The 14,343-nt window shown below is 42.1% G+C and overlaps 1 protein-coding gene across 1 annotated transcript in view; it reads left to right on the forward strand.

Moving 5' to 3' along the window:
* Window positions 1-12,758, forward strand: part of SLC66A3 (solute carrier family 66 member 3) — a 16,188-nt gene extending 3,430 nt beyond the window's left edge. Inside the window, exons 2-7 of the mRNA XM_075598364.1 lie at window positions 467-549; window positions 2,273-2,342; window positions 3,765-3,822; window positions 6,153-6,273; window positions 8,451-8,492; window positions 10,917-12,758. Coding sequence (XP_075454479.1) covers window positions 467-549; window positions 2,273-2,342; window positions 3,765-3,822; window positions 6,153-6,273; window positions 8,451-8,492; window positions 10,917-11,008 — 466 coding nt within the window. The 3' untranslated portion in view covers window positions 11,009-12,758. The remainder of the gene's footprint in view (window positions 1-466; window positions 550-2,272; window positions 2,343-3,764; window positions 3,823-6,152; window positions 6,274-8,450; window positions 8,493-10,916) is intronic.
* Window positions 12,759-14,343: the final 1,585 nt, after the last annotated feature.

Below are 14,343 nucleotides of genomic sequence, written 5' to 3' on the forward strand. Positions count from 1 at the left end.
GCAGTCGCCCCGGGCGACCACATTTGTCGAGTCCATATCTCCAAGCAGCCAATCCGAAAGGTTAGGGCTGAAAATCACAATAGACTTTAATTGAGGTTTTCAGCCAAAAACGTCCAGGATAGCCGCTTCGGCATATACAGAATAAGGCCCTTAATGTGTTATCGGGTTTTTTTTAAATGGCACCCGGGGTCACCAAGAAGTCATCTCCTTCCTGGCTGCAGGAAAGACCCGTGGCACATATTTATGCCAGTTTGCTATTGGTTAAGATGATGCTGTTGAGAAATGTTAATTGCTAGGCTTATTACAGTATCCATAAAACCATTCCGAAACTAATATACCTAATATTAATTATATAATATACCCAATATTAATACCTTCTGTTCCTGACAGCGGGGGCAATGCCGTGTGTGCAGCCATCATTTCGACACTAAAGGACTTAAATGACAGTTTCTTTCTTTATTCCTAGATTCCTTGTATTTCTAAGATATCAAATGTACTATAGTTACCCAATTGAAACCTATCTGGAGTATCCAATGCTTATTTTGCAAGGTACGTGACGTTTCTTTGGTATTTGCATGTCATTACCCAGAATCCCATGCTACGAGATAATGGCGAAAGACAGGTTTGCAGACCTAATAAAGTAGGGGGGAAAACAAGCGCAAAGAATACTGTGAGCTAAAAGGATACTTGTAGTTCCAATGTAGACAATAAATATAAATTCCCTTGATGGGTGCCGCACCGGGTAGCAAGTGGGTTCGCTCTAAACCACTTGAATAGTAGAAGGGGAGGATTCCAATGCGCACAGTCTCATCAGAATTGAAAATATATAAAAAAAGAAGAAAAAACACAATATTGTGATATTGTATAAAACAATACTAGCAAAGAAAGTATTGCACTCACATTTCGTGAAATCTAACGGGCATTTCGGTTGCTAAGTTTAACCACACTGATGTTGCAGACTCTCCGTTATCAGGACACCTCCGATGGTGTACACCGTCTCCAGCAGCAGGACTCGCAGTGTCGTACAGGCTCACCGGTAGCAGGATATTCTCAATAAAACAGATGAAACACAAATAGTGTGATACTGTGTATATATAAGTATAAGATGAATACTAAACGACATATACACTCACATTTTGTGTTATACACATTGGCTTTTGGTTGTTAAAGTGACCAACTTCAGAGGGTGGTTCTGGAGTCACAGGATACCTCCAGTACAGAAAGGAAAAAGGACGCAGGAAAAAGGAAATGAATCTTTATAAAATAAAAACAAAAGCAGAGCTGCACCCAGATTACCAAAAAAAGCTGCACTGAATCAGCTGAATCCCCACTCTCAATACACCCCAGTGATGGCCATGCACCAGGGAATATCACATGGAGGGGGTACAGAGCTCCAGACAGCTCCCAGGGGTCTATTGCAGTCTTTGCAAGTGAGAAATAAAGGTCCCTTTATTTCTTAAACGTAGTTTAGTGGTGTGATGGTGCTCAGAAGTGCTGGGACCGTATGTATGTAAAGGAAGGGAGCATAAACTGGGTATTGATAAAGAAGTAGTAACAGTACTAAACCTTTAAGGGGGCACTAAGGTTGCCCTGAAGTTTGGGGTGGGTTGCCCAAGAGCACCCTCCCCTTCCTCATTGGGTTAGCCCCAGGTAATGTACTCACGATACTCGGATCTCCCAGAGCCTCCTTTCCAAAGCGTGCAGCTGTAGCAGGATGAAGAGTCCAAAGGCAAAGGTGTGCAGTTTTTTTTGGTTATCTGGGTGCAGCTCTGCTTTTGTTTTTATTCTATGAAGATGTATTTCCTTTTTCCTGCGTCCTTTTCCCTTTCTGTACTGGAGGTATCCTGTGACTCCAGCACCACCCTCTGAAGTTGGTCACTTTAACAACCAAAAGCCAATGTGTATAACACAAAATGTGAGTGTATATGTCGTTTAGTATTCATCTTATACTTATATATACACAGTATCACACTATTTGTGTTTCATCTATTTTATTGAGAATATCCTGCTACTGGTGAGCCTGTACGACACTGCGAGTCCTGCTGCTGGAGACGGTGTATATCATCGGAGCTGTCCTGATAACGGAGAGTCTGCAACATCAGTGTGGTTAAACTTAGCAACCGAAATGCCCGTTAGATTTCACAAAAGGTTTGCAGACCTGCCAGACACGTGAATGTGCTCACGTGGTATTTTTGTCTGGTGTTCTTGGAAACAGAAGAAGCTGGATTCTGTATGATGAGTATACACTTTTTTTTTTTTTTTTGTATTTCAGATGCCTTTCTTCTTTTACTTATGTTTCATTACAGTGGAAGTGTGAAAACGGCTTTGCCATACGCTGGCATGTATCCTTTCAATATAGGCTGCTAATTAGTTTGGAGTAACTTCTCTAAGGGAATCCATGACAGTTGGGAGAATTGGTGAAAATTCAGCCAAGTGCACTTTAGGGCAAAAGCATGGGTCACTTTGACTTCCAAAGGGTGACCACGTAGATTGTAAAGATGTGTGGTAGATGAAACATTTTTCATGGCTGCGTGTCGGAGAGATTGCGATATGACAGCTCCTACCTGTCGCTGTCAACCAAGGGAATCCTCATATTTCTACAAACAGAAATGTGCCTGTAGGATCTTGTCACGTGTAAAACTTAAAAAAACAAGTACACAGCAAATGTAAATTCAATGCGCGTCTGGCGAGTTGATTTGCCCGGGACAATTTGTTACACAAATAGGTAAGTACACATTACCTTGCATTAATGTTTGCCTAGTTGAGGTTACACGTGGCCACTGTCTCGGGGCAGACTGCAGGAACATTTGTCGATGCTTAAATGACAGATTATTTCTCTCTTCCTTTGGATATTTTTTTGGCGTCTCTATTACAAATGGCACCAAATTTTCAAAGATACGTCTTTCAGCCCATTATCCCAGTGTAAGACGTTAGCAAGTCGCTGATAAACTAGCCCCCCAAAATTGGACTGGCTGCAGCGTTCTTTCCAGGGCAGGAAGTATGAAACATTACCTGTATATAATTCTGGGCATGAGAATGTTAACCATCTCATTGGCAGAATATCTATCTGCTGGAATTCTACCTTTAGAGCCATGTGATCACTGTTGCAGCATTCGTATGGCACTGGATCCCCACCCCCATTTCCCTCTCGGCGACCTTGGCTCTTGTGCCATTTTTAGATGGGCACAAGGATGCAATGGGGGTTAATATAGATGGCGACTGTGGGCAGAGACCGTCCCTGTGACGTCAAGATTAGAGCCTAAGTGTAACGTTTACAAAAGTTCACTGTTTTGCCCACCACGTGCAGGGCTCAAACAAGATCAGTTGGGTTCCCGGCGCCGTGTATCTGCCGATAAGGCGCCGGAAAGACTGCGGGTTCAGAAAGGATCATGTTGGTGACAGAGTTGCTAATTACCACTCTACATCATGAAGTTGCCCCCCCAATGCCTTGTGTAGCGCTATACAGGCATTTCCACTGTAACACTCTTTGCCCTCTAAACTTTATTAGTCCCTGGTAATACATATTGTACATCCCATAACACTCATTGTTGTGCTCTTTCTGAATATCTCAGATAACGAGTGCGCTTGTTATAGTATAAATGGATGTTAATATTTGGAGGGGCTTGGACCCATGTGTTATTGCTTTAAAAATATACTCCAGAAAAGACCACCACATACAGTACGGTACTTTCCATCCAATCAGAATATTTTTACAGTCGCCAATATATCGTGTTTAATAGTTGTGCACCTTAACGGCAGAGAAGATTTTTTGCTGCATGGCACATCTTGGTCCTTCAGAAATGGATAATCGACCTAGCACTGGTGAGTTTGATATTTAATTATGCAGTGTAGTGAACTCATTAACCCTGCAGTAAATTGCTGAGCGGTAATAATAAAACATGTTCTTGGATAGGAGCAAAAAAGAAAGCGCAAAACCTCTCATGGTGTAGTATGTCAAAATGAAAATATATTAAGTACAATGGTAAGAGATAGAGAAAGGTTGAACAATCAAGTCCCAGGATCAGTGCGACATATCTTGAAGCCAACCATAACATAGAATGATAGGAGTATGCAATAAATGCCTAGTGCAATCTTCAACAACACTGATTACCAAGCATAAAACTCATATATTAGTAGTTGCCACACACCTGGGCTTAAATCTCTAAGCGGGATTTATGGTATAATTGGGAAAGGTAAAGCCTGTGGAGCCAACCTAACCCTTTAACCACCACACTATGAGAGAAACTACTTGGAGTATAAGGTAATATTTGTGTGTATAGCACAGGCAAACCATCTCCATAGAGTGAGGTTACTCACGGATTGAAGAACTGTTGTCTCCATAGGCGTGCATCCAGCATGGAATTGGTATTGATAGTTGAATCCTCGGTGGAGAAATGTGGAACACTGCATGCAAGGGTTGAAAAATAAGGGGTACGGCACACCCAAAAACGGGTTAAAAAACTATTTGAGGGCTACCCTACCATGTCTTTGATTGTCTCCCATGTCTAGCCCTCAATAAATAGTTTTTGAACCCGTTTTTGTGTGCCGTACCCCTCATTTTTCAACCCTTGCATGCAGTGCTCCACATTTCTCCACCAAGGATTCAACTATCAATGGTAAGGGAGGCGCGCACAAAAACAAGGAATAAACAAAGCAGTGGGTTTAAAAACCGTGTTGGCCAGAATGGAGGTTCCTTCTGCCCAGGTGAGTGGCTCCGTCGCTGGGCGAGTGAGGAATTCCCCGTGGAGGATCTCTGAACAGCCCCCGTGGAGGACCGAGCACAGAGAAGGAAACCTGCACGGCTGCCACGGATGACTACCACCATCCAGGAGGGACGTCCCCGGCCATCCATCCACTACCTGGCTGACCTGGACAGTGGAGCGGCGAATCGTGGTTCCATTCTGGCCAACACGTTTTTTAAACCCACTGCTTTGTTTATTCCTCGTTTTTGCATGTGCCTCCCTTACCGTTGTACTTGATACATTTTAATGTTGACATTCTACACCATGAGAGGTTTTGCGCTTTCTTTCCTGTTCCTATAGATTTGGATGCCCTGTCATCTTATTTGTCAAAGCAGCAGACTATACACCATTCCCTAAGGGAATTTATCATTATTATTTTATATTATTGTATTCACTACACTTAGTTTGATTGTGTTTGTCACCTATATTACATTAGCCTAATTTTTGCTCGTTAGTAATTCTTCTTATATTACACATTGATTGATATTTGTGTCCATGAATTCACCATTCGTACTATATTTGTCACACACATTGTGTGCACTTTCTGGTTTGTATTTTTCATGCTATGTTCTTGCATAGTGCAGCATAGGCAGAGTTGTGCACAGAGTTTTAAGGGTGGAATGGGTCGCTGCCCTGAAGAGCTTACAATCTACTGGTTCCTGTGGCACAGGGAGATAAAGCGACTTGGGATCACAAGGCGAGCTGGCACTGGGGTCTGCCCACCCCCTCCTTCAGCCCAGTATCAGCCATTATCAACATACCGTACAATCTGGGGAATACATCATTTGTAAGCTTACGGAAGCTGTAGGCCCCCCAGAGCAGGACTGCTCCTGGCTCAGCAGTAATGGAGCTCTGATAACCACAATAGAAAAATAGGCTCTTGCCACAGCAGTCAATAAAAAAGACAACCTGTGCAAATCATAGCAAGCCATTGACTAAAGAGGACATTGTTACACGTGATGATACCTGCAGCCATTATTATATTCCAGATGTTTGCTCAATTGGGCGTCTCCATGTGTTAAGTCTGGCCCAGTTCTACTCTGGGATACTAACCGTGTAAGGGGAGAATCAAATGGTAAACAAAAACCAGCAATCAGGCGTGTTAGGTCATTTGCCCTTAAGTGGGCACAGGGAAGAACGCACGCCTAATTTGCACACACGCCGGTATTCACTGACGATGCAACGATTTGCACAGTGATCTCCCGTTAACGGTCATTGACTTGAATGTCGGTAAACACGGCATCGCAGTGCGATCCCGTGAATCTCCCCCGTAGAATGTCAAAGGAAGAGTTGTAAGAGACATTCTGTTTTTCGGGGGCCTCCTACTTTAATTCCCAGAGAGGTGTTACGTTTCTGTATGGTAACATTCTACCCTTATCTCCATCATGACCGCATGGTCCTCTTCTACAGAATCTGTGCACGGTCATCAGCGCGTCCAGCAAGTTTCTGCAGCTCCAATGTCTGTGGCAGAGCAAAGACTCTGGGCAAGCTAGTGCACTGACATGGGGCTTTGCCACGTACACCTCCGCAAGTAAGTTATTTGGGCTAATAAATTACTAAGGGGTTTTATGCCAAATGGGTTCTAAGCTATTGCTAAATAAAATGTCACTTTGAAGCAACATTCCCACAGTCTTTTATTTATTTTTTTATTATTCACCCAGCCGCCTCCCGGGGGTCCTTCAGAGTCTGTTATTTTCAGCTCCTAACATACTGACCGGTAGAGAAGTTACTAATCTCTGAGCTCCATACAGAGAATGAAAAATGGCCACCAAATCTCACTGCTCTGGCGAGACAGTCGGAAGCTTCCTTTTGGGCGGCCTCTTAAATCCCCTAGGAGGGTAATTACACTGGTGTGTGTGTCTCTGGAACAGAGGGGTCCTGCAGGTGGAATTAACTCGGGTGTGGGGGGGGGAATAGCTTCTTTAAATGCGCAGTGTCACTTGTTCTGTCAAATTATTTTTTCATGTTGGTGTAAAATATATGGAACAACAACAACACTAATCCTAGCTCATACTAGCAGGTACTAACCCTACATACCAGGCGGTGCTATACAGCTTATAATTACAGACAGAAAATCCATGTGGGGTAATAGAAACTGAATGGGACCATTTGGTCACAGCCAATCGCCGCCACAACTCACCGTCAGGCTGGTCGCCTCTCCAAAAATGAATTTCGGTCGCTCGCCGGTCCTAGTTCTGTGGCCGCCGCTCCATCTTTAAATGTCCTGCGCCGTCAGAGCGGCGGCCACAGGACTAGGAGCGGCGAGCGACCGAAATTCATTTTTGGAGAGGCGAATTGTACAGCGGCGACCTGCCCGGCGGGAGACTGCCGTCAGTGCTTTGGCCGTGGCCAACGGCCCTAGACGTTATTAAAAAGCACTCTACCTTCCTTCATTGGAATAACCATAATATGTATATATATATATATATATATATATATAGTGTATATATGTGTATTTATTTATATACATATATATACATATTATGGTTATTCCAATGAAGGAAGGTACAGTGTTCGACAAACCTATACATTTGCTCGCCCCGGGCGAGTGGATTTAACATCGTGGCGAGCTCCTATTTGCCCAAGCAGCACACGTTTGGTACTAGGTGGCGAGTAGATTTTTTTGTTCGGCAAGTAGATTTTTTGGTGATTTGTCGACCACATATATATATATATATATATATATATATATATATATATATATATACACGTACATACACACATATATATATATTTCACACACGCGCGCGCGCACGAGGGAGAATACAGCATCAAACAATGATAGAAAAAGGTACATGTATTTGTTCAACTCCCCTTCTATACAAATAATACTACATACAGTAGTGAAGTACCCTATCCAATGTGCATAATCCCCTATACATTACATGTTAAATATCCTTAAGATGTGACATTAAATTCTATTTCCAAGACCTGTATAAACATATACATACAACTATCATGAAGCTGCAGACTCTGGAGCGATATATTCATATATTGCCAGGATTTAACTGTCATTTGACATTGCCGTTCATTAGGTTAACCCTTAGTAGCAAATTCATGCGTCAGTCTGTGGCAATCCAGCTAAAAATGATTTCTCAGAGTGTGTGGCAATCCCCAGTGTATCTGTTTGACCGTCCATTTATTTATTGGGGAATGTAACCTCTGCGTTCGCACACTGACTCCGGCGTTTATCTTTTTTGTCCGGCCGAGGCTGGCAATGAAGGAAGCTTTTTTTTGTAAATGCCACGTGTTACCATCTCACCAAGCAATATAACGGTTAGTCTTATAGTCCATAGTGTTTGGAGGCCCAGTACCTACAGACGAGCCAACGAGTATTCTAACACTTGCCTTAAACTAGCCAGGTACATGCTGGGTACATTTCAGTGACATTTCTGCAGAGGCTAATGGCCCATCGGATTAACACAGCAGGGGTCCCTGGCAGTCACATTCAGTTTGAATGGGACTGCCAGGACCCCCGCTGTTAATCCGATGGGCCATTAGTCTGTCTGCAGAAATGTGTGAAATGTTGCAGAATGTACCCAGCATGTCTTTTTGGAGATTGCCCCAGGTTTGTTTTAGAATAATCGTCGGCACTACAGTAAATACAATCCCACAACGCAGCCAGATAGGATGCTGGAGACAGACACAAGACAATGAGTGGGGGTTTATGTATCCATATGCTAATTGTAAATTGTGTCCAAATTACAGCCCGGATATTTACAACTTTAATGACCACGGGAGATCAGGCGGGTAAGTTATTTACCACAATGTTATCATCACTTAAAAACATTATTTGAGCAATTTCACTTTTTTTCTACCATATTTACACTTACTGTAATTGGAACTGGTTGGGAGAAGCTTGTGGGGAGCGCAGGAATCACCATATATAAAGGAGAAAAATATAATAGTGTAATATGTCTTAAACAGATAAGGTAATCTATACAGGAATCGTGATTGGGATCTCACAATCTCCCAGTTGAAATTCAGCAGTGGATAGCAATAGATGTGATGGTGTAGACTCAGCAGTATAAAGAGAGGTATTCCTTGACATAGGTTCCCTGGTGTCAGCAGAATAAACCCTCGACAGAAAGAATCACACCTTTAGTGCAACATTGTATGTTCACTATCAGTATAATTGCAATAAATATCACACTCACATAAGCACCATGTGCATAGACACGTAAAAATTGATGCGCAGCTTCAGCGTTCACCATCCACCCCACTCCCGAAGTTGCGTTGCGTCACTTCCGGTCCGGCCGTCGCGTCAATTCCGGTTTAGCGATCGATCGCAGAATTGATCCATGCTTGACAGGAATCTTTTATTGGTGATCCTCGTAGAAATGTGTGCTTATTCCACAATGCCTCCAAATACCGGTGTTCTACTGGTTGGGGAAAAGTCTCTCCTTTTCCCCAACCAGGGGAATAAGCACACATTTCTACAAGGATCACCAATAAAAGATTCCTGTCAGCATGGATCAATTCTGCGATCGATCGCTAACCCGGAAGTGACGCGACGGCCGGACCGGAAGTGACGCAACGCAACTTCGGGAGTGGGGTGGATGGTGAACGCTGAATCAATTTTTACGTGTCTATGCACATGGTGCTTATGTGAGTGTGATATTTATTTCCTTTACAATTATACTGATCGTGAACATACAATGTTGCACTAAAGGTGTCATTCTTTCTGTCGAGGGTTTATTCTGCTGACACCAGGGAACCTATGTCAAGGAATACCTCTCTTTATACTGCTGAGTCTACACCATCACATCTATTGCTATCCACTGCTGAATTTCAATTGGGAGATTGTGAGTTCCCAATCACGATTCCTGTATAGATTACCTTATCTGTTTAAGACATACTACACTATTATATTTTTCTCCTTATATATGGTGATTCCTGCGCTCCCCACAAGCTTCTCCCAACCATCCAAGACAGGAGAAACTGGATCTTCTCCAAAGAGGGTTGAGCAGCAAAAGTTCGCCATTCATATTTTTATTATTTATGAGCACTTTGAATATTAATCACTATATATTCATTCATTTATTACACCTTCATTAGAAGCGCCTCACATTTTTTGTTTTACACTTGTAATTGGAACTGTACTGGAAATATTTTCTCCGCGTTAGCGCTTCATTTATTAGGTTTAACATTTGCATAAGTAGCACCAGCACATTTGCTGGATTGATTAGGTTTGCTTCGTGTACCCCAATAAATCAGCATGTTATACGCTGGTACTGTATCTTTTTTTTTTTTTTTTAAACTATGGTGCAAATAGCTATGCTCCAATGTGAATAAATTCACTGTTCGTTCCCCAGTACAACTACTTAAGCCAATTTGATAACTTTGACATCTATATTTAGCCTGCATAAACAAATAAAATATAGTGAGCTTTGTCTTATGCCTTCACAGCCTGTATAGATCAAAATAAATGTCATGTATTATTTAAAGTACAGTCACATACACATTGGATCTTATAATGACAGTAACATGTGTAAAGAATACATTGCACAGGTTTGTAGAGTAATCTTCACATACAGTATGACAGCCACGCTGAATGGTTATAGGGAGGCAGAGAGGGGGGTCTTTAAACCTGACCTAGTGTTCTGCTGGCATTCAAGTAGCCCTAGGAACCTCATCTCGAAGGCTGCGTCCACGGTCATTTCAGGCGCGCGGGGGCTGAAGGAAAGCGGGTGCTTTCCCTGGCCATGGTACGTGCGCCGGCCATGGGCGTGTCAGTGACGTCACAAAGCTGGTTTGCTCTCATTGGGCGAACCGCTCACGTGACCGGCCTGTCGCTCCAAGAAATCAGTTTCAATTGATTTCTTGCGCAACCCGCGCCCGCACGCCGCATAGACGCGAACACTGCCTTCAGGCAGTCTGTTCGCTCAGCGTCCGCACGGTCTGCCATACCATGGACGCAGCCTTACCTTGCATAACTTGGGGAGTGTCTTCCCTTACCTGGAAATATGCCTCCAGCCACACTGATATCATAGTGCCCCATCACTCAGACAAGTGTTTCCACCCCATTCGGAGCACATTTTGCCACAGAGAGTGTGTTCTGTAACATACAGTGGGGGCCAGTGCCACCCATTTAATCAACTTTTGTCTTTTATTATAGAATACTGATTTTGATATTCTAGGGCTGACTGTGATGAAATGCTGTTTTCTTTCTAGTTCTCTTCCGCTTTATCGTGATGCTGGCCCTCAATGCGTGGGTGACGTGTGTAATACTGAAATACAGGAAGAAGACAAAGAAGACTGATTAATGGATGCGCTGAACAAGCCACCAGATTGTGGGCCTTTCAGATCTCAAGTTTACGGCGGTTTGCAAATATGGAGCCGGTTTACTTTTACCCTAATTGATTTGGGAGTCTATCAAAACCATTTGTATTACGGTGAGCAAATGGTAGAGTTAAGGGGGGTGGGGGGGTGAAAGTAACACAATGCCACAGCACATACAGTAGTAAATGATTGCCCCAAAAAAAAAAATTAAAAAAAAATCAGTTGATTAGTTTAATTGGGATTATATATTAAAAATAAATCAATTAAAACTTCTGAAATGTACAAAAGCGTTTCTAAGAAAATGCTTTTAGAAATGTCCTGAGACACCGAGAACATGCTCATCGCCCACATTCTTTTAGAGTACATTTTATTGAAAATTATTTGACATTGCGGGAATGCCGACACATTTTTCTAACCCCCCAAAATACTACCAAGTGATCCTGCAGTATATCAGGGAAAGCCTAGTCACTATTCACCGATTATAGAAAGTTGTTTATTAAAAGGCGACAATTTTTTGTTAACTATAAGTATTGTACGTTTAAATAACACCTTTGGCAAGTCTTTATTGCCAGTTTGAATGTTTGGCAACATACCTTTTTCAGGACCGTTATTTGTGGCATTATTGGCATTAATAGGTTTAAATATGTTCTCACGTACATGTTTGTATTTGCAATAATATGCTGTTTTGCCATGTCTATATTTAAACTTGTTTTAAATCGGAGCATAATCACAACCGACAGGTCCCCAAACTGCCTTACCCCATAATTGCACAGCAAACAGTACTTCCAGTGCAGCAAGGGATTCTGGGTAATGACATGCAAATGAGCACTTGTATGTTAGCTCATCCCGTTTGGCTTTTCTCCACTTTAAAATGGAACCCTTTAAGCTTAGGACTGTCTTTCGTAGCTTTTACCGCAAAGCCACGGTTAAGAAAGTGCATGGCCAGCAAACCCACTCCGACAGCTGCTTTGACCCTTGGGAGTCATCAGTGTGAGGTTGGTCCTTACCCAGAATCCCTGGCTGCAGTGGAAACACTTTATACTGTGTGACTGAGATGAAGCCGGTATTAGGACCTGTCTGAGACAAGTGAAGGTGCTCTGTGCGGTGGAAGTTTTTTTTTTACTCAACATAACTTGTTTGTGTACTCTGTATTTTAAAAGCTCTTTTTTGTTTGTTTGTTTTTCAAAGTAGTTTGGGATGATTTATATCTAACAAAAAAAAAAGAAATGTAACCATATTGCTACCAAGCATGATTTGTGTTCTACAAAGCATCATATATTTGCACATAGTATTGTTCAGAGACCATGTTTGGTTAAAAGCCAGTTATTCCATCTTTTCTCCGTGACCAGCCTCTCTGTATCACACAACTTTTCCAGTCATCTTGGAACATCAGAAATAGGCTGCAGTTCTATGCAAGATTTACTGGGTTGAAATGCATTGCTATTGAATGATTTTACGTATATAAGCGTTCATGTCAAATTAGTTACGATTGTACACGTTTAATAGAAATCAGCCTTAAGCGAGGATTCAGAAAAAAGGGTGGTGTGAATAGCGCTAAAAGACTAAAGTAAAATGCATAAAAAATGATATAACAATAAACAATATGAAGGGTGTGTGATAATGCACCCAAACCTATTAAATATAGGGCGAGGCTGCCAGATATAACTAACCCAAAACACAGTTAGTGCAAGAACAAAACACAACAATACAAACCGGCGCCTTAAAGTCCAATTAGGAACAAATGTGGAGTCCAAGAATTGTGACAATGTCCAATAGAGGAGAGTCCAATCTTTAACGTCAGGCTCCACAGCAGGGATTTACATACGTGATGCAAAAGAGAAAAGAAAAACAATCATAGTGCAACAATGTTAAATGCAAACAGATAGGACTTACAGGACAAGACAAACATAAAACAATGACAAGTAGGCTGACAAATAATAAAGGAGTATATTTAATGAATAACTAAAAAACGCCTGGAGCAGATATCGGATCCGGTTTGTAAAACCGGAATCCTACTTACAAGACATCCAATATAAACAAGCAGGGATACACGGTGATGGAACTCCGGCAGCAGCTGCTGATAGACTCGTGGCAATCAGGGGAAGCTCCGATCACTTCCTAGGTTCTGCGTCCGGATGTGCGTCACCATAGGTTGGTCTCCGGTTCTCCTGGTGCCAGCTGCCACTCCGTTACCGGAAGTACGTCACTGGGGGCGGGACGAATGTCCGAAACTCCCCTCTCCCGCTTGTGTATCTGAACAAGCTCCTGTAGTGCTCTGCTCCGATGCAATTACTCTCTTCCAACTGCTCAACGCGTTTCGTGCGCCACCCCTGAAGTGCGCATGCGCACGAAACGCGATCCGATATCTGCTCCAGGCGTTTTTTAGTTGTTCTTTAAATATACTCCTTTATTATTTGTCAGCCTACTTGTCATTGTTTTATGTTTGTCTTGTCCTGTAAGTCCTATCTGTTTGCATTTAACATTGTTGCACTATGATAGTTTTTCTTTTCTCTTTTGCATCACGTATGTAAATCCCTGCTGTGGAGCCTGACGTTAAAGATTGGACTCTCCTCTATTGGACATTGTCACAATTCTTGGACTCCACATTTGTTCCTAATTGGACTTTAAGGCGCCGGTTTGTATTGTTGTTTTTTGTTCTTAAGCGAGGATTGTTACACCTCATATAGGTCAACAGAGCAGCCAATTCATTTGTTTTATAAGATTTGTATATTTTTTTTTTAATATTATTATTAGACAAGACATAAAAATGTAGGTTTTGGCCAAATAATATAGCCAAGTGAAACTGTAACTGAGAAACGATTTCACACTCCAGTGTTCTATCTTTTTCTATTTATTATGATTAAGAGGATGACTCATCTAACTGTGTCATCCATTTGTAAGCCAGATCCACCATTATTTACAGGCAAAAATCTTGGGCTGGGTTTATACAAGTAGCTGCATTGTGTGCAAAGCTTAGAGATGTCAGTATATTATGTTCCGATGAACATCTGTGAAGATCTCGTGTTGGTTCTTTATAAAGACTTCCAGTCTACAGAAAACCACTGGCTATTCTAAACTATTGTTAACTTTCCCCACACAATTGTACATAACAATGGGCAGAGGGGTAGGGCGTCTCCTCTAGAATAGTTGTAATAGATTTGGGGGTGATCACCCCTTGGAATACGTGGCTTCGTGGTTTCACTAGATGTTATTGGAATGGTCATTGCCATGTCTGGGGTGATCCCACTTCCTGTAACTGGCAGCACGTGTTATTATTATACATTATTGTTTACCAAAAATGTACAGGATTTGAGATGTT

This window comes from Ascaphus truei, chromosome 4, assembly GCF_040206685.1.
Source record: "Ascaphus truei isolate aAscTru1 chromosome 4, aAscTru1.hap1, whole genome shotgun sequence".
NCBI classification, from domain to species: domain Eukaryota; kingdom Metazoa; phylum Chordata; class Amphibia; order Anura; family Ascaphidae; genus Ascaphus; species Ascaphus truei.